We start from the raw sequence: 20,496 nt of genomic DNA, 5'->3' as shown, positions 1-20,496 counted from the left end.
GAGTTGAAGGTAGAGGAAGAGTAACTGAGAGAAGTGAAAATACAGATCTAAGAGGAGACAGAGAGATTCAGGGAGGAGCTAAGCTGTTACTGAACTATAGAAGAGAGACGAACTTCCATATTCAGCAGAGTTCAATACACAAACCACAAACATTACCTTCATTCAACATGCTGGCATTGGACTATTATGTATTTTCTTTACTGTTTCTAGTCATTCTGACAGGTATGAAAGTCTCTGCATGAAAAAAATTCAATTCCACTTTTGTCTGAATGTGATTCCTTGATCGTGACTTTAACATGTTATAACAGAGTTATCTCTTCCTTTAGGTGTCAGCTGTGAAGAACTCACTCCAGTCAACAATGAAGAGAACAGTTTAGAAGGCAGCACTGTTACTCTGTCCTACAAATACTCCAAGGAAGACGCTTATAGTGATTATTTCTTCTGGTATCGACAATATTCAGCAAGACCACCAGAGTTCCTCATCTCTCACACAGGAACGGGGGATCCAATATCAGATCCAGTATCTGGACTGTCGTATAAAGTGAGTGCAGATAAAACCCAAATGGATCTGCAGATCTCCTCTGCTGCAGTGACAGACTCTGCTCTGTACTACTGTGCTGTGAGGCCCACAGTGACAGCAAACCCACAGTCTCTGTACAAAAACACAAGCTGACACACTGACAAGCTGCTGGAAGCCTTTTTTCCACACTGTTGTACTGAACTTTTTACCTCCACTAGAGGGCCACATTATCAAGTAGGCGGTGCACTACTTCTGCACTGTGTTCAACCATTCTGTCAATAATAACTGCTGCTGTGAAGAGAACAATTCTCAGACTGAATGTTGAACATCAGATAGTTTCTCCTGTTGATTTAAACCTTGTTGTAGAGATGGAACATTGGCTGTGGATTATTCTTGTTGCTCTTTTCTTTGGTAAGACAGAAAACAGAATGTGTTTCCTTTCTCAACAGTTTTTAAGATACAACTGAGCTATAAGTGCTTTTAATGTCCATCATAGAGGAAACAGGTAATTTCTGCTGCCATTTATAACTTTTTTAGAAAAAAAGATGTGGTTCAGTCTGACAGACAGCAGTCAGTAAAAAACAGAATATTCTAGATGTCTCAGTGTCTGCTAGGTAACTCTTTAAAGCTGCTGATTGTTCTCCTTTAATCAATCATCTTTATTGATTCATCTCTTCCTCTGCATGTTCTGTTCTTCCCCAGAGTGTAAAGGACAAGACAGCGTGACCCAGCCAACAGGAGATGTCATTGCTACTGAAGGAGACACAGTTACACTTGCTTGTACATTTGAGACCAGTTACACAAATCCATACTTATTCTGGTACAAACAGGATGGAAACAACAGCCCTGAATTCATCCTGAGCCGATTTAAACTGAACGAAGGGAACACACCAGATGAGTTTAAAGAAAGATTTTCATCTACACTGGATTCCAATTCAGTTCCTCTGAAGATCCAGAAGCTGCAGCTGTCTGACTCTGCTGTGTACTACTGTGCTCTGCAGCCCACAGTGACAGGAAACACCAAAACTCTGTACAAAAACCTTTGGAGCAAAGACAACAGAATACTCCACAACATCCACTAGAGGGAGTCACACACTGTTAAACTTTAAGGATATAAAACAACAAATGTTTGAGAAACATCCACTAAAGGTGAGGCACATAAGTTACCATGGAGATTTATTCTGTGCAGCTAGCCTGCTTCAGACCAGGCTAACGGCCAGGCTTGATTAATCCTGGCTCTATCTGACCAGTCAGCTGTCACTCCGATCGGTAATAAGTGTGTTTTACAGTTATTCCATGTTCTTCTGTATATATTTTTCTTCATTTTTATTATCCTGCTTTAAAATGCCACAGATACATTGCCATTCAGTGAAGTAGATCCACTGTTATTTTAATTGTAACCATTATCATTTTTATAATTATTCATGTGATAGTCATCACTGTTAGGCCTACTGTTCATATTGCTGTCAGAGGTTTGATGAATACGTATATTATTGCACATCTTGAGATGATTAGAAATGCTGATGAGGCCTATCCCTTACTAATAAAGGACAGTGTATGTCACTCTTCCCTGTGTACATATATTTTATTTGGAATTGGTAGCACACAGTTTGTTGTTAGGTTTCATAATTGTATAATCTTCCCAAATTATAGTCTCACTTCACTGGACCGATAACTATATAGTGTACTGTACATTCATGAAACTCTGAGGACACCACAATGTGTTTTGACCTTTTTATTTTGCAGTCATCACTTGTCAGCTTGGAGCTTGGGAGAGAGAACAACAATAATTAATACACTGTGTTACAGTCATGCTTACAGTGTGCATTGAAATCACTTCCCTTTCTAGTTTCAGGATTTCCGGGTCCAGTTTCCTCAGTGTCTTTTGTTTGATTTCCATATCAAGGTCCATATCCTGCAGTTTTTTCTTGTGGACTTTTATCTTCACATCTGCCCGCTCTATTTGTCTCTCTAGGTGTTTGGTGTATAGACATCTGACAGTTTGTGAATTCTGTAAAACACCTATCAATTAGCACAGCAGGAATTGTGCATAATGTGGATTTCCTTTAGGCAATACTCACTATGTTTCCATGCTGGCTATCTGGCTGTAAAACATCTGGGTCCTGTTACAAATGTGATATTTTTTTTATGGAGCACCACATCACTGACTTCTTATCCATTGTGGACTAAAGTATTTCCACAAGATTGACATGATACCTCAAGCCCTCTGGAGTCCAGTGACACAGACTCCTCGTCATCTGCTGCAGAAGTGCCCCCCCCCTCCCCGTCATATCCAATAGAACTTGTATTGACAGGATGAGCCAAACCTACACCTTTAATAAATAATACTCACCAGATTATCGTCTGGTGGCTCCAGAAGAGAGAATGTGTTACCAGATGCTGCAAGGCGAGCCAAAGTAAGACAGTCCACATAACACCATGGGCCAACACCCCCCTAAAATCAGTACAGACAATAAAATGTGAGCAGGCACGTTCTAAGTAATTTATACACCTCATTTGTACATTATCATCAGCAATCAAGCCACTAACCAGCCTGCAAAATGTTCTTTCATTTAAGTTTTACTTGTTGCCAAATCCTCTTCTGTCCAGTCATGTTTGTTCTGTATGAACATTGATAGAGAGATATAGAGATATAGAGACAGAGATTTGCACATATGGTTGTAGTACATATTCTTGCATTGTGGTTTGTAATTAGTCTTCATGGTACATTTCCTGAGTAACGTTAACATCCACTGATCACTTTTAAGGCAAAGTGTACAACTGTTAATTTGTGAAAATGACAACTCGTTGAATTGTAATTATGACGGTTTCAGTGGAGTAGTGGTTAATAAGTGTATATTATTGGACTACTTACGCATTCAGTCGGTCTGCTATTGTCTACCAAGCTTTTTCTCTCTGTTTAATTACAGCGGCCATATTGCCTTTTTACTTATAATATGTTTCACCTCCTCATAAGTTTCCATTATAAACTGTTGCTCATTTGGGGAGAAGTATGAGTCACACGTCTTCTCCATTTCTGCATCAGTAAATCTGTGATCGACCTTGTGGTCTGTTCAAGAAACTTATCGGAATTACTTACACCTGGCTTGACATAGTCGCACCTCCTCATCCTGGCTTGGCAAATGTGCAACGGATTAAGCCTGGATGCACTGATTAGACCAGGTCAAGCCTCACTTTTTCAGTTATCCTGGATTTCTGAATTCTGCTTTTGTGCAATAGCCCTCTGGTTCACACAACCTGAAGGTTTGGTCCAGAAATTTTTAATTTTAATATAATGAAACTAAAGTTTTACACTCTTACTAACGGGTGATTTTTGAAATGATGAAGATGTAAACTATTAGTTTGGTTTTTATATTTAGTTCTGAAACCTGTCTGTTGTCATGGTTCAGCAGTGATGCCTCTCTGTTGCCATGGTTACTGAGCTCAAAGAGGGAAGTGAAACACTGAAGAGCAGAAATGTGATCAGTCTCTCTCCCTGCAGTGGGTGGAGTCGCCCCCACCCTGACTTGTTGCCTAAACCCAACCACACACGGGACTCAGGATGCAAACCCGGGTCTCTGCTGCCAGAGTCCTGCATGTTGTACGCCTGCCATCCACTCCATCCTCCTCCTTCTGACTTCACAGCCATATATACCATACCATCATAAGGATGATACAGTTTAATACTAATGTATGTCAATGTTTAGTTGAGTTTTTTTCCTTCTCAAACACACTGCTGGTCGGCTCTTTCATGTGATATCTTTCCATGCAGATAGGTCTGTGAAAATGACTCCCGCTTCCTTTGTTGGGCTGACAAATCTCAGAGCTGTGTGTCTCAAAACCTGCACAAATAAAATATTTGATATTAAGGAAACAGCTTAACCACCTTGATTTTTTTCCCGCCCAAATACCTGACATGTTTCTGTTCCTTAATGATCTTGTTACAACATGTGAGCTGTTGTTACATATGTAATAACCACAGTATATCACCTGTGTTGATGGTTTTGGTTAAAGGTCATCAGCCATACTGAGCCATGGCTCACCAACAGTAGCAGACTGGTATATTCTCTCTTTTCAAAGAGGAAACACTGAGCTCATAATTAATGACAAACATGGGATCATTGTTGAGTTGATGCTAAGAAGCTGTGATGGTAAACTTCACTGATTTCAGAGGAATCTCCTTAGAAATAAAACTGTTTGTGTGAGTCCTTTGTTTCATTGTTTGAATATAGTTTTAGTTTTGACACACTTAATAAAGTGTGTGTGTGTGTGTGTGTGTGTGTGTGTGTGTGTTCAGTGAACTGTATCAGTCAGTTTCTGTTCAGTCTGACTGAGGGAGGTTTTTGTACGACGGTTTTTCACTGTGTGAACACAGGCTGACCGTTGATAAAGTGATAACTCTGACAGTAATAAACTGCTGCATCTTCAGCCTGAACTCCACTGATGGTCAGAGTGAAGTCAGAGTTTGATCCACTGCCTGTAAAACGACCTGGAATCCCTGATGCTCGCAGATTAGCAGAGTAAATGAGAAGTTTAGGAGTTTCTCCATCTCTCTGTTGGTACCAGGCTAAACCTTGGTAGCTGCTCCCACTATAAGTCCAAGTATAAACATCCTGACTGGTCCTACAGCTGATGGTTGCGGAGCCTCCCAGAGCAGATGTCACTGCTGCAGGCTGAGTCACTGTATACTGGCCTCTGGACTCTGAGGATACAGAGACAAAAACATAAAGCAGCGTCATGGTTTTGATGGTTTTGTGGGCTTCATTTCAGAGGGACGGATGTTCATAGAGGAGAGTTTGATTCTCTGGACTTTACCTGTGAAGCAGCAGCAGAGGAGAGTCCAGATGAGGACGGAGATCAAAGTCATGTTGTTGATGAGGAGGATTTATGTGGCTTCTGTTGTGATGAAGGACAGCTGTCAGTCATCCAGTGTTCAACTCTCAGGACTATAAACTCTCCCAGAGCACTGGAGCATGGTGCCGCTGATGCAAAGTGGCTCTCTATGGAAATGCTCTGACTGACTCCAACAGGGACTTGGATTACTCTGATGATGCTGTTTCATCAATGGATCAATCAACTTATCACAGTATTGATTAGGATGTGTCAGTGTTTATTTTTATGTGGTTTGGACTTCATGTGTATTGACGACTGTTTTCTTTCAGAATGTATTTTGTTACAGTTAAATGTATTACAACACAAATTTAACATTAATTTAAATTAATTTATATGAAATAAAATCACATATTCATAAATTGGCGGCTCTGTGTTGTTGTAAGTTTTCGAGTTATTTCAGTAATTTTACTTCATTTTGGTGAGTTTGTTTGTGTCAAAGTCAGAGAGCCGTGTCTCTCTACACTGAGAGGTTTTTGTACAGCGGCTCAATGAGTTTGTATCACTGTGGTGGACTTTTGGTGGAGGAACCAGACTGGATGTTGGAAGTAAGTTTCTGTTAAAATATTAAATACTGTATCATCAGTTAAGTTTATAATTTCTACGTCTGAACATTTGTAGTAGATATAAGTTTCCACTGTGCTGATCTAAAACACTTTAAAGTCTCAGTTTTATTGTTTGTTCCTCTTGTGTTTCCTTAAAGTTGAACTCAAAGCAGCTTTACTGAACTTTTTTTTGAAATGTTCAAGTTAATTTGTTAAATGTGAACAGCTTGAACTGCAGGACAGAGTAAAAAACAACAATCCTACTTTAAAAATGATTTTAATTTCAGCCTTTAATTCTCTGTTTTAATTTAATAATTTAAATTCAAAGAAGATAAACAATGTGAAATGCTGTGAATCTCTGATCATTTAAAATGTCTCCAGTTGTCTTTTAACCTCAGTCTGAAATCATTTTGACAGATTTTTGAGGGTTTTTCATTTTTTGAATGTCTCAACATTTTCCGTATATTACGGTGGTCTGTTAGTTTTGACTGATGAATCTGATTAACTGTTGATCTTTTGATAGTTTTGAAAGTAAATATGTTGTTATAAGTTCAAACTAACTCATAGATGTCTGAATTATATATTCAAACTTTATGTCCTTATTTATATATAGTGTATAGTGTAAAATAAAATACATTAAACAGTCATATAAACGACTTAAAGGAGTTTCTGTCAGATGTTTTTTCTGCTCCACCAGTCACTCACTGACACACTGTTTCACTTCCCTCTGAGAAACCTCTCATGCATATCAGCACAGAAAGAGTCCTCATATGGCTCCACCCTCTCACAGTAAAGGTGTCCAAGTGTCTGGTGTTGGATTGACAGCTGTCCTCTAATCTGATTGGTGTCTCCTAGGTGATGTCCGTCCCACCCTGACGGTGCTGCCCCCCTCCAGCGAGGAGCTGCAGCAGGGGAAGGCCACGCTCATATGTCTGGCCAACAAGGGCTTCCCCTCAGACTGGAGTCTGGCCTGGAAGGTGGACGGCAGCAGCAGCAGCAGCAGCAGCGGGGAGGAGAGCAGGAGCCCCGGGGTGCTGCAGAAGGACGGCCGCTACAGCTGGAGCAGCACCCTGAGGCTCCCTGCAGACCAGTGGAGGAAGGTGGGCTCTGTGACCTGTGAGGCCACCCAGGGCTCCCAGACTCCAGTCTCAGAGACACTGAGGAGAGACCAGTGTTCCCAGTCCTGACCTGACTCACTGGGACTCTGCTACTGGTTTTACTCTGCTACTGCTCTCACTCTGATCTCTAATCAGATCAGTGTAATATTGTGTAACTTCAAACTGTAACAACTGCATTACTGTAGTACTGATGACTTAGATGCTTGAAACAATAAACATTTTCTCTCTTGAAATCAAATATTTTTCTGTGGATGTTTGACACCAACAATACATGCAGGATTATAACTCTTTCTTGATCTTAATCTTGGGATTATATAAAGTATTGTTACATATCTATGAAGTCTTTGAGTCTCAACCGACAGTGTGTCTGTTTAGCAGTGGTATCATAAATCATTATGTAAAACATGGTGTTAATGGAAGGATGAAAGGATCCCATAATTTTAAAATCCTTTCAAAATGTAGTTTACATTAATAGAGTTTTGAGGATTAGAAACAAAGTGCAGAGTATTGTCAGCAAAAGATGATATCACCTGGTTCTTCTTTTACACCAAAGGTTTCCATGTCAGTATGTTTGTTGCATGTTTCTTTAAGAATACCAAAAGAACACCTCCGATGTGTTTTTATTTATGTGCTGCATTAAAGTTCTTATTGAATTGTCCCTGGTTTTGAGATGTTAAAATGTGCAATAATATGTTTTAATGTCTGAAAGGGTAAAATTTGTATTTGTAATGTTTTAAACAGATATAGGACTTTGTTTGCTCATAATTTAGTTTTCTAAACTGGTTTGATCATTTCATAGAAAATCACCCAGGTATCCTTTGACCTTGATGTAATTTATTATTATTTCAGTTTCATAAAGGGTAAATGTGCATTAAGCTGATATCCTGAATCCTGTCAATAAATTGACAAAAGTCTAAAGAATAAAAAATGAAGATCTGACATAGAATGCAGGACATAATCATAACAAATATGTAAAAATAACAATACACGAGTGTGATCTCTAAAGTTACACTATGTACATATACAGTAGGTACAATCATTGTACAAATGTAGTGCATACGGCCTGCCTCCCCATGTTCCCCCCACACTAGACCTCTGACCTTTTCATGTGTGTCTGAAAGAAAAAAGGGAAAAAACTGCTAATAACACAAAAATGACTGTCTAAGATAATTTTGTTTCCATTAGAGTTCTTCTTAAAAGCCCTCCTTAATTTCAGCTCCTGCCATGAAACCAAGAGATACCAACATTGTTTCCCTCTGAGATCTGATTATTATTATTATATCAGAAGGAATATAGGATTTTGTGAAATATAATAAAATGTCATCAGCATATAGATAGATTTTTCAATAGTGTGACTGAAACAACATCTGAAATTTTGTGATGTTTCTAATGTAATGATGACAAAATGTAGAGAGTGGTGCAGAAAGAGGAAGTCCACTGCTGTTTTAATCTTAAAGCTGAATCTGGTTCACTGACAGTTTGGCCCAGAGGATAAATAATAAGAAACATCTTCACTGATTACTTTTGTAAACACATAACGGACCGTATTTTAAGTGCAGCGTGGTAGATCCTGGATGTACGGACTGTGCAGGCGTCTCCAGGCACTCCTGTTATTCAGGTTCATGAATGTGCCGGAGCACAAAGTGCAAAAGAGCTGGATGAAGGTGAATATAGAAGGGAGGGTGGGCTGATTATTTGTCAAGTCAATTATGATCAAATAGTCTAGATTTCTTGTAGTGGTGATGAAAACGACAGAAATAGAAGCAATACAGATAAATAGATCATATCAACATTCTATAGAAAATATGACATCATAATTTCTCTTCATGAACCGGTTGACATCACAGACTCAGAGTTTGATTGGTTTATTCTTATTATAAAACAAGTTTCTCTGTAGTTCTCTTGGATTTCTTGTGGTGAACCACAGGGCTCAATCCTGGGTCCTCTTATTTTCAGTTTACATGTTACTGTTGGATCAAAGAGTTAAGTGTTAGTGTTCCAGATCTTCCTACAATCCAGTGATTCTTAAACTGAGATCCTTTAATTTGCCCCTAAAATTCTGTCAAACAGGTGAAATCTGCTGAAACTGTCTGTTGATGTTAATCTTACTGCTCATAGTTTGTGTATAATATTTGATGCTGTGTTTTACTTTAATCATCAGCTGGCTTAAATCGTACAGTGAAGAGGTAATGTTGTCTCCACTTTTGAAGCAAACCAATAGGTTCTTCTTGTGTTTGTAAAGCCTGAAAAGGTGATCAGCTACCTTTCTGCAACTCCAGTTATAAATGTAACCAGTCTGTTAACGAGGAGGAAGAGTAACTGAGAGAAGTGAAAATACAGATCTAAGAGGAGAAGGAGAGATTCAGGGAGGAGCTAAGCTGTTACTGAACTATAGAAGAGAGACGAACTTCCATATTCAGCAGAGTTCAATACACAAACCACAAACATTACCTTCATTCAACATGCTGGCATTGGACTATTATGTATTTTCTTTACTGTTTCTAGTCATTCTAACAGGTATGAAAGTTTCTGCATGAAAAAAATTCAATTCCACTTTTGTCTGAATGTGATTCCTTGATCGTGACTTTAACATGTTATAACAGAGAAACATGAAAACATTTTGTATTATGAAAATATTGTACAGGTGTTTCTGAGATAATGATTACAGTCTAATCTTTCTCTCCACTGCTGTTTTACTCTAAACAGTTATACATTCAAATATTAATTTATTATGAACTATTGCATTAAAGTCATCAGTCAGCATCTGTGAAATATAAGAGACCCTCTCTGGAAACTAATGTTTTTAGCACATCACACACTTAAAAACATTTCAACTTATGAATTAAAGAAGTAAATATTTTAATGGAGCAGTATCTGCTGCAAAATAATGAGCACATTAATGTCTGAAAACATGTAGATTGAAGCCAAAGTTTATTTCGTTCACTGTTCTCACAAAGAAACATTTAAAAATTTAATGAACAAGCTACAAAGTCTGATAATTATCCTTTTATCACCTGATCGTAGTTATATAATATCCTGAAGAGGAAGACAGCAGCAGGAAGAAAAAACAGCTGAGAGCTGAGAGGAGGGAGGAGAAAACCTGAGACTGAAGAACAGAAAAGACACAAACTTTCACTGTGGACTTTGACACAAACACGGTTGGTTTTTAAGATGCTGTCAGTGCACTTTAGTCTGTTTCTGACTTTGTTTCTCGTCACACTGACAGGTAGGTGAGCAGATGAACTACTAAATAATATTTTCTACTATTGACTTTAAAGGAGTTTTACTGATAAACATGAAGTAAAACAGAGTTATCTCTTCCTTAAGGTGTCAGCTGTCAAGAACTCACTCCAGTCAACAATGAAGAGAACAGTTTAGAAGGCAGCACTGTTACTCTGTCCTGTAAATATACTAAAGGAGCTGCTGATTATTTCTTCTGGTATCGACAATATCCAGGAAAACCACCAGAGTTCCTCATCTCTCACCTGGAAAAGTGGTTGAAAATCCAGAACCTAGACTGTCTGTTAATGTGATTAAAGATAAAACCCAAATGGATCTGCAGATCTCCTCTGCTGCAGTGACAGACTCTGCTCTGTACTACTGTGCTGTGAGGCCCACAGTGACAGCAAACCCACAGTCTCTGTACAAAAACACAAGCTGACACACTGACAAGCTGCTGGAAGCCTTTTTTCCACACTGTTGTACTGAACTTTTTACCTCCACTAGAGGGCCACATTATCAAGTAGGCGGTGCACTACTTCTGCACTGTGTTCAACCATTCTGTCAATAATAACTGCTGCTGTGAAGAGAACAATTCTCAGACTGAATGTTGAACATCAGATAGTTTCTCCTGTTGATTTAAACCTTGTTGTAGAGATGGAACATTGGCTGTGGATTATTCTTGCTGCTCTTTTCTTTGGTAAGACAGAAAGCAGAATGTGTTTCCTTTCTCAACAGTTTTTAACACAGAACTGATCTATAAGTGCTTTTAATGTCCATCATAGAGGAAACATTTATAACTTTTTTAGAAAAAAAGATGTAGTTCAGTCTGACAGACAGCAGTCAGTAAAAAACAGACTATTCTAGATGTCTCAGTGTCTGCTAGGTAACTCTTTAAAGCTGCTGATTGTTCTCCTTTAATCAATCATCTTTATTGATTCATCTCTTCCTCTGCATGTTCTGTTCTTCCCCAGAGTATAAAGGACAAGACAGCGTGACCCAGCCAACAGGAGATGTCATTGCTGCTGAAGGAGGCACAGTTACACTTGCTTGTACATTTCAGAAGAGTGGAAGTCCCACTTTGTTCTGGTACAAACAAGAAGTAAATGATTTTCCAAAGTATATGCTGAAATGTTTCATGTCTGGTGGAGGAGATAATGCTGCAGAGTTCCAGAAAGACAGATTTGATGCTACAGTTAACGGGACATCAGTTCCTTTGAAGATCCAGAAGCTGCAGCTGTCTGACTCTGCTGTGTACTACTGTGCTCTGCAGCCCACAGTGACAGGAAACACCAAAACTCTGTACAAAAACCTTTGGAGCAAAGGCAACAGAATACTCCACAACATCCACTAGAGGGAGTCACACACTGTTAAACTTCAGTGGTTTCTTATCAAACAGTCTAGATTCTTTTCCCTCATGAGACACAGTTGTGATGAAGAGTTTTACAAATGAATGTCATTTGACATATGAGTCTCCTCCTACTGACTGCAGAGGTGGCTGCATGGCAGAGAGCTGTTTGATTCCAGCTGTGAACATCAGACCAAACACAACTCACAAAACCACTCAACACTTATTCAAACTCAACATTCACTTACAGCATTTCACTTGTGTAACCATGGAAACACTGGCTGTCATTTTACTGTTTTCAGCTCTTGTAGGTACGTATGTTTTTGTCATTGTGTGATATTTTCCAAATGATGGATATTTGACTCTGGAACAGAACTTTAATACAACATGTTTCCTTCACTAGGTAACACCTTGGAAGATGATTTCTATAGAAATCAGTCAAATGAACAGTTGATCAGTTTGTGTCCACAGAGTAACACTGTACAGTTGACATTTTCCACTGTCTTCTCCTCTCAGCCTCATGAACAATGTTAGTCTAATGGCTTCATTTTCTCTACTTTTTCCAGGACTAATAGCTGGAGACACAATCTCTCCTGTAAAAGATGAAGTCAGTGGAAGAGAAGGAGAATCTGTCACACTCACATGTACCTATGATACAACTGCAAGTCGTGTTTGGCTTCACTGGTACAAACATTCTGACCTTCAGGCACCTCAGTTTATACTCTTGAAAGGAGCAAAATCAGCGAGTGGTGATGATTATATTCCTAATAAACGATATACATCCCAAACATCAGCTACAACAACTGAGCTGACCATACAGAGTCTAACCCTGGCAGACACAGCTCTCTACTACTGTGCTGTAGACACACAGTGATAGAAAGTGTAGAAGAGGCTGTACAAAAACCTGAACACAGATATCTGACTACTCTTCAAAGAGGAGGGAAGTGGTATTCAAACCACAGCTTCATATCAGATGGATTCTGCTAATTCCTGTTTTATCAGAGTCACTGTGGTTACAGCTGCTAATGAAACACTGTGGGGGGATTCACATGAGCAGCAAATCCACATCAATGACAAACCAGCTGGATGATGCTTCAAACACAAGACACCATCAAGCATAAAGTGACATAAAACTGTGTGTTGAACAAAAACCTGAAGTTACTGGTCGGGTTAAAAAGTGAATGTAATGAAAATATGAGAATGTTTGTTTCATACTGTCAGTTTTTATCATGAGCTGTTTCCATTAGACATTCAACAAGGGTGTCTGCTGCCTCCACTGTTTGAACTATGAGTGTGAATGAGATATGGTCACTGACTTCATGTTGTCTTCAGGTACATTTGTTGACATAACAACAACATCTACCAAACCTACTTCCACTCTTACATCCTCTTCCTCTTCCACTTGCCTGCTGGAAATCAAATCCTGGCTTTCACATAATTTCCTCCAACTTAACAGTGATAAAACACAGATTCTCCTCGTGGGTACAAAATCTACTTTATCCAAACTCACCAGTTTTTCACTGACTATTGATTATTCCACAGTCACCCCTTCCCCCCAGGTTAAGAGTCTGGGCGTCATCCTTGACAGCACATTATCCTTTGAGCCACACATCAATAATATCACCCTGTCTGCTGACTTCCACTTACACAATATCTCTCATCTCTGTCCGTCTCTTACATCCAACAGTACTGCCATTCTCACTCATGCTCTGATTATATCCGGTATTGATTACTTCAACTCTATCCTTTCTGGTCTTCCTCACAAGTCCCTCCATAAACTTCATCTGGTTCAAGATTCTGTCGCCTGTATCATTACCAGAACCTCTTCCAAAGAACATTTCACCTCTGTTCTCCAGCAACTATACTGGCTTCCTGTTAAACACCGTATTGACTTTAAGATTCTGCTTCTCACCTTCAAGGCCCTTCATAAGTTAGCACCTCTGTATCTCTCTGACCTCCTTCACACCTTCACACCCTCCTGTACTCTCAGATCATCCTCTGCCATTCTCCTCACTACACCTCCTGCCTGCTTGACAACCATGAGGTCCAGAGCCTTCAGCTGTGCTGCCCCTCACCTCTGGACCTCTGTCTCCCAGACATACGCAACACTGATTCTCTCCCAACCTTCAAATCCCATCTCAAAACGTACCTTTTCAAAGTGGCTCATTCCCTCTGATTGCTTTATTCAAATCAAGTTTGCATTGATGATGATTTTATACTTCTATTTACTATTTTAACCCTATTTTGTATGATGCTGCTTTGTTGGATTTATTGATGTTGTTTTCACTGCTGTGTGTTTGTAAGGTTTGCTTGTGGCAGTTACAGCAAACACCAAAACTCTGTACAAAAACCTTTGGAGCAAAGACAACAGAATACTCCACAACATCCACTAGAGGGAGTCACACACTGTTAAACTTCAGTGGTTTGAATCTTCACATATTTGACTCAGCCCTACAAAAGACTCATCTGTATCCAACATGTGTGAAACCTGGATTATGATGGTGACTGCAGCATCAGTGTCATTTCCACAGTTAAATCAAAGAAGTGTAACAGAAGGGATGAATGGGTCCGACTCTTTCTCTCTTGATAAGGATTCCTGTCTCTCAGCTCAGAGTATCTGCTGATGCAGAGTACTGATCCCATAGCAGTGCTCTCTTTTTCCCACATTAAAATCTGTGCACCCCACTGCTTGAAACTCATTGGAACAACTTCAACATGAGGTCTCATGAGGTCATGGATTGCTGATGTGACTGAATGAATATAACTGGTAGTGAAAACACTGAAATGTTATAATGACATGGAAGAAGAGACTGTATTACATGTAGATTGGTCTCATCATGGCAGATACTTGATCTGATGAATCACCTGAGTATTACTGCAGATACTGATGTAGTGTGTCAGTGTTTGTCTGTTCAAGGCTCCATTCTGGGGCTTTTTCTCTTCAACATCTACATGCTGCCACTAGGTCAGGTTATGGAAAACAACTAAATATGTTACTAGTTATGCAGATGATACACAAATTTACATAACCATATCACCAGGGGACTATGGTCCAATACAAGCACTGAGTAAGTGCACTGAACAAATCACTGATTGGATGTGCCAGAATTTTCTTCAATTAAACAAAGATAAAACTGAAGTAATTGTTTTTGGAGCAAAGGAAGAACGTTTAAAAGTCAGCACTCAGCTTCAGTCGATAATGTTAAAAACTACAAACCAAGCCAGAAATCTTGGTGTAGTCATGGACTCAGACCTGACTATCAACAGCTACATTAAGACAATTACAAAGTCAGACTACTATCACCTGAAGAATATATCAAGAATTAAAGGACTTATGTCTCAGAAGGATTTGGAAAAACTTGTCCATGTATTTATCTTCAGTAGACTCGACTACTGTAACGCTGTCTTCACAGGTCTCCCTAAAAAACAATCAGACAGCTGCAGCTGATCCAGACGCTGCTGCTCGAGTCCTCACTAAGACCAAGAAAGTGGATCATATCACTCCAGTTCTTGGATCTTTACACTGGCTTCCTGTCTGTCAAACAACTGATGTCAAAATACTGCTGTATGTTTATAAAGCACTGAATGGTTTAAAATACATTTCTGACCTGCTGCTTCATTATGAACCATCCAGACCTCTCAGGTTGTCTGGATCAGGTCTGCTTTCTGTCCCCAGAGTCAAAACTAAACATGGAGAAGCAGCGTTCAGTTTTTATGCTCCACATATCTGAACAAACTCCCAGAAAACTGCAGATCTGCTGCAACTCTCAGTTCTTTTAAATCACAGCTGAAGACTTTTCTGTTTGAGTTTTATTAAACCAAATTTAAGGGTCAATATTTTACACTGCACTGTAACTTTTATTCTCCTGTTTTATCTGTCTTTTTCTTTTTTTACCTTCTTTTTATTTCCAAATTTAACACATTTTAATTGTATTTAAATGTCTTTTTACTTGTGTTGCCTTTATATTCTGTTTTGGTGCCTTTTATGCTCTATGTAAAACACTTTGAATTGCCTTGTTGTTGAAATGTGCTACACAAATAAACTTGCCTTTCCTAACAGAGAGAACTATAAATACAGAACTACAAAGAGACAGAGAGATTCAGGGAGGAGCTAAACTGTTACTGAACTATAGAAGAGAGACGAACTTCCATATTCAGCAGAGTTCAATACACAAACCACAAACATTACCTTCATTCAACATGCTGGCTTTGCAATACTCCGTATTTTACTTACTATTTCTGGCCATTCTTTCAGGTATGTTGGATTCTGTATTTTATAAAAGTTGAATATTAATAGTATCTGAATGTGATTCATTTACTGAGACATGTTATAACAGAGTTATCTCTTCCTTTAGGTGTCAGCTGTGAAGAACTCACTCCAGTCAACAATGAAGAGAACAGTTTAGAAGGCAGCACTGTTACTCTGTCCTACACATACTCAAAACCTGCAACTGGTTCTGATCGATTCTTCTGGTATCGACAATATCCAGGAAAACCACCAGAATTCCTTATTTCTCATTATGGTACAGGAAATCCACTATCAGCTGCAGTACCTAGACTGTCTTTTAAAGTGAGTGAAGACAAAACCCAAATGGATCTGCAGATCTCCTCTGCTGCAGTGTCTGACTCTGCTGTGTACTACTGTGCTGTGAGGCCCACAGTGACAGGAAACACCAAAACTCTGTACAAAAACCTTTGGAGCAAAGACAACAGAATACTCCACAACATCCACTAGAGGGAGTCACACACTGTTAAACTTCAACGGTTTCTTATCAAACAGTCTAGATTCTTTTCTCTCATGAGACACAGTTGTGATGAAGAGTTTTACAAATGAATGTCATTTGACATATGAGTCTCCTCCTACTGACTGCAGAGGTGGCTGCATGGCAGAGAGCTGTTTGATTCCAGCTGTGAACATCAGACCAAACACAACTCACAAAACCACTCAACACTTATTCAAACTCAACATTCACTTACAGCATTTCACTTGTGTAACCATGGAAACACTGGCTGTCATTTTACTGTTTTCAGCTCTTGTAGGTACGTATGTTTTTGTCATTGTGTGATATTTTCCAAATGATGGATATTTGACTCTGGAACAGAACTTTAATACAACATGTTTCCTTCACTAGGTAACACCTTGGAAGATGATTTCTATAGAAATCAGTCAAATGAACAGTTGATCAGTTTGTGTCCACAGAGTAACACTGTACAGTTGACATTTTCCACTGTCTTCTCCTCTCAGCCTCATGAACAATGTTAGTCTAATGGCTTCATTTTCTCTACTTTTTCCAGGACTAATAGCTGGAGACACAATCTCTCCTGAACAAGATGAAGTCAGTGGAAGAGAAGGAGAATCTGTCACACTCACATGTACCTATGAGACAAGCTATACTGATGTTTGGCTTTACTGGTACAGACATCATTCTGACCTTCAGGCACCTAAATTTATACTCAGGAAAGGAGGAAAGAGGACCACAGGTGAATATATTCCTGATAAACGATATGGATCCAAAACATCATGGACAACAACTGAGCTGACCATACAGAGTGTAACCCTGGCAGACACAGCTCTTTACTACTGTGCTCTAGACACACAGTGATAGAAAGTGTAGAAGAGGCTGTACAAAAACCTGAACACAGATATCTGACTACTCTTCAAAGAGGAGGGAAGTGGTATTCAAACCACAGCTTCATATCAGATGGATTCTGCTAATTCCTGTTTTATCAGAGTCACTGTGGTTACAGCTGCTAATGAAACACTGTGGGAGGATTCACATGAGCAGCAAATCCACATCAATGACAAACCAGCTGGATGATGCTTCAAACACAAGACACCATCAAACATAAAGTGACATAAAACTGTGTGTTGAACAAAAACCTGAAGTTACTCGTCGGGTTAAAAAGTGAATGTAATGAAAATATGAGAATGTTTGTTTCATACTGTCAGTTTTTATCATGAGCTGTTTCCATTAGACATTCAACAAGGGTGTCTGCTGCCTCCACTGTTTGAACTACGAGTGTGAATGAGATATGGTCACTGACTACTGAGCATGTGCGGGAACGCTATTCTGTTAACAGAGCTTCGCTAGCTTCTTGTGCTACATATAACTGTCTATTAACATGGTACTACATTATGAATTTCTTGAAGAATTTCAGTACAAGTTACAGTACATTTCTGAAACAGGTTGTAGCCACTGTAGGTCTTTGGTTATTGGCCATGATTAATGCTTCTTAACTGTTTAAAGTTAACTAGTGTCCAGTGTCTGCTTAACAAACCTGATCTGGATCCAACTGTATGCAATCATTTCAGGTCTAGCTCAAAATGACCTTTTATTTCAAAAAATATTTTGAGTTGTTGGATCTTAGCTCAGATTTCGATACAGTGGATCATGGAGTCCTCAGTGACAGGCTACAACGGTGGGTTGGCCCATCTGTTTCTGATTTAAGCTGGTTTATATCATATTTATCAAATAAACAATTATTTGTGATGGTTGCTAATGATATGTTTGATGCTGCTGTCTTGAGTTATGGAGTGCCTCAAGGGTCTGTTATTGGCCCTATCTTATTTTCTATTCATATACTACTGTTTTAACATATCTTTTCACTTTTATGCAGACGACAAACAGCTGTACATTTCCCTCAGATGTGACAATTTCAGCAAACTGTCTGATTTAAAGGATTGCCTGGACTCTATGAGAAGCTGGATGTTTATAAACTTCTTTAACTTTCTTATTCAATGATGATACAACAGAGGTTTTGAGGCATTATTTAACTATATAACTAAATCTTTACTTCAAGATTCAAGATTTAGTTTATTGACATTTTCTTGTGTATTTGCATACACAAAAAACAAAATGCTGTTCCTCCCAGCTCACAGCAGTGCAACAACAATAGAGAGGATAAAGATATACTGTGTATGCAAAAATTATATTTAAAAAAATGATAAAAACACATAAATCCCAAGAGAAAAAAAACAAAAAATGAACGAGCAGTTAGCAGCACAGTGTATTAAAGTGCATTTAGAGAGAAAAGTACATGTCTCAATTGGATGTAGACAGCTCTTGCATGTCAATGACTGACCAGCACTGATGGGGGAGTTATATAATCCATTATGCTGTCCAGAGAACATTTGGCAACATGATTGTTGTTGCATGACCGGTATGTATAGGTTAGCAGTTAGCCTAGCTTGCACTCATCTGCACTTGCTTTGGGTCCACTGGGTGCAGCAGACCAAACGCCATCAGCTGATTTAGCTCCCAGCCAGTATTTCTCGAAGCAAAAGTCTTTGTTACAAATGTCCAAAAAAACTGATATAGACATATTATAGACATATTTCTCCTACACTCCACAGGATGTCACAGACGTAGACGTAGACATGGACAACGATACTGCAAGTCGGAACTACGAGAGGCCGCTGCAAACGTTGGTTGTGCCACCATCACACCAGTTCATGAAGAGAGAGAATACCACCAACAAGGACCCCTTAATTTCTCTTCTTGTCTCTTTCTCTTCTTCACAAAATAACTCTTCTGTTAGCTTCCTCAGTGCAGTTTCTCCTTTGGAATGTAGGTAACAGTAGCAGGTAGCAGTTGACAGCTAGCTAGCTGTTTTGATTTAAAAATATATCTAAAGATGATATTTCCTCTACTGTTAATTAATTTTGTTACCTCTTCTGTAGAGTATCTTCTGAAGAGTATTTGAAGGTTATTTTGCAAAATGTCCCACTTTGTAGGTCCAAGTTTGAGATGTATTCAGGAGCCCATCTCTGGTGCAGCCACTCTCTGAGCTGTGAGAGCAGGGAGGAGGAGATTAAGGGAGGAGCAAAACTGTCACTGAAGTACAGAAAGACACAAACTTTCACTGTGGTGTTTCATACTAAACAACACAGACAGTTTCTTCTTATCTTCAAGATGGTGTCAATGCAATTAAGTCTGTTTCAACTTTGTTTCTGATCACACTAACAGGTAGGTGACACACTTAATATTTACTTCTATTGATGTTTGATTGAAAACTGAGCATGAAGTTGTATGTATTCATGTTATGAGTCTTTGACAACATGTTATAACAGAGTTATCTCTTCCTTTAGGTGTCAGCTGTCAAGAACTCACTCCAGTCAACAATGAAGAGAACAGTCTAGAAGGCAGCACTGTTACTCTGTCCTACAACTACTCCAAACAAGCTGCTGGCAATGATTATTTCTTCTGGTATCAACAATATCCAGGAAAACCACCAGAGTTCCTCATGTACATCTCAGGCAGTAACATCATAAAAACAGCAGACTCTCTGAAATCAGACAAAAGATTCTTTACTGGACTGTTTGAAGACAAGCGTGGAGTCAAACTGCAGATCTCCTCTGCTGCAGTGTCTGACTCTGCTGTGTACTACTGTGCTCTGCAGCCCACAGTGACAGGAAACACCAAAACTCTGTACAAAAACTTTTGGAGCAAAGACAACAGAATACTCCACAACATCCACTAGAGGGAGTCACACACTGTTAAACTTCACAGGTTTGAATCTTCACATATTTGACTCAGCCCTACAAAAGACTTATCTGTATCCAACATGTGTGAAACCTGGATTATGATGGTGACTGCAGCATCAGTGTCATTTCCACAGTTGAATCAAAGAAGTGTAACAGAGGGGATGATTGGGTCCGACTCTTTCTCTCTTGATAAGGATTCCTGTCTCTCAGCTCAGAGTATCTGCTGATGCAGAGTACTGATCCCATAGCAGTGCTCTCTTTCTCCCACATTCAAATCTGTGCACCCCACTGCTTGAAACTCATTGGAACAACTTCAACATGAGGTCACATGAGGTCATGGATTGCTGACGTGACTGAATGAATATAACTGG

The 20,496-nt window shown here is 39.2% G+C and overlaps 1 protein-coding gene and 1 gene segment (V, D, J or C); both read left to right on the top strand.

Annotated features, from left to right (window-relative positions):
• The first annotated feature begins 644 nt into the window (after positions 1–644).
• Positions 645–7,652, top strand: LOC121908053 (immunoglobulin lambda-1 light chain-like). Its single transcript, XM_042427741.1, has 4 exons — positions 645–931; positions 1,223–1,512; positions 5,895–5,958; positions 6,811–7,652. The coding sequence occupies exons 1-4, from the start codon at positions 889–891 to the stop codon at positions 7,140–7,142; spliced, it is 729 nt and encodes a 242-aa protein (XP_042283675.1). The 5' UTR covers positions 645–888; the 3' UTR covers positions 7,143–7,652.
• An 8,135-nt stretch (positions 7,653–15,787) lies between these two features.
• Positions 15,788–20,052, top strand: LOC121909406 (the record flags this gene model as incomplete). The annotated part of the segment is given in 2 exon segments: positions 15,788–15,895; positions 19,730–20,052. Coding segments are annotated over 2 exon segments (378 nt in total), but the record flags the coding sequence as incomplete, so codon positions are not given.
• Positions 20,053–20,496: the final 444 nt, after the last annotated feature.

This window comes from Thunnus maccoyii, chromosome 12, assembly GCF_910596095.1.
Source record: "Thunnus maccoyii chromosome 12, fThuMac1.1, whole genome shotgun sequence".
Classification (NCBI taxonomy): Eukaryota; Metazoa; Chordata; class Actinopteri; order Scombriformes; family Scombridae; genus Thunnus; species Thunnus maccoyii.
Note: the sequence above shows the minus strand (reverse complement) of the source record. Positions and strands in the feature narration are given on the sequence as shown.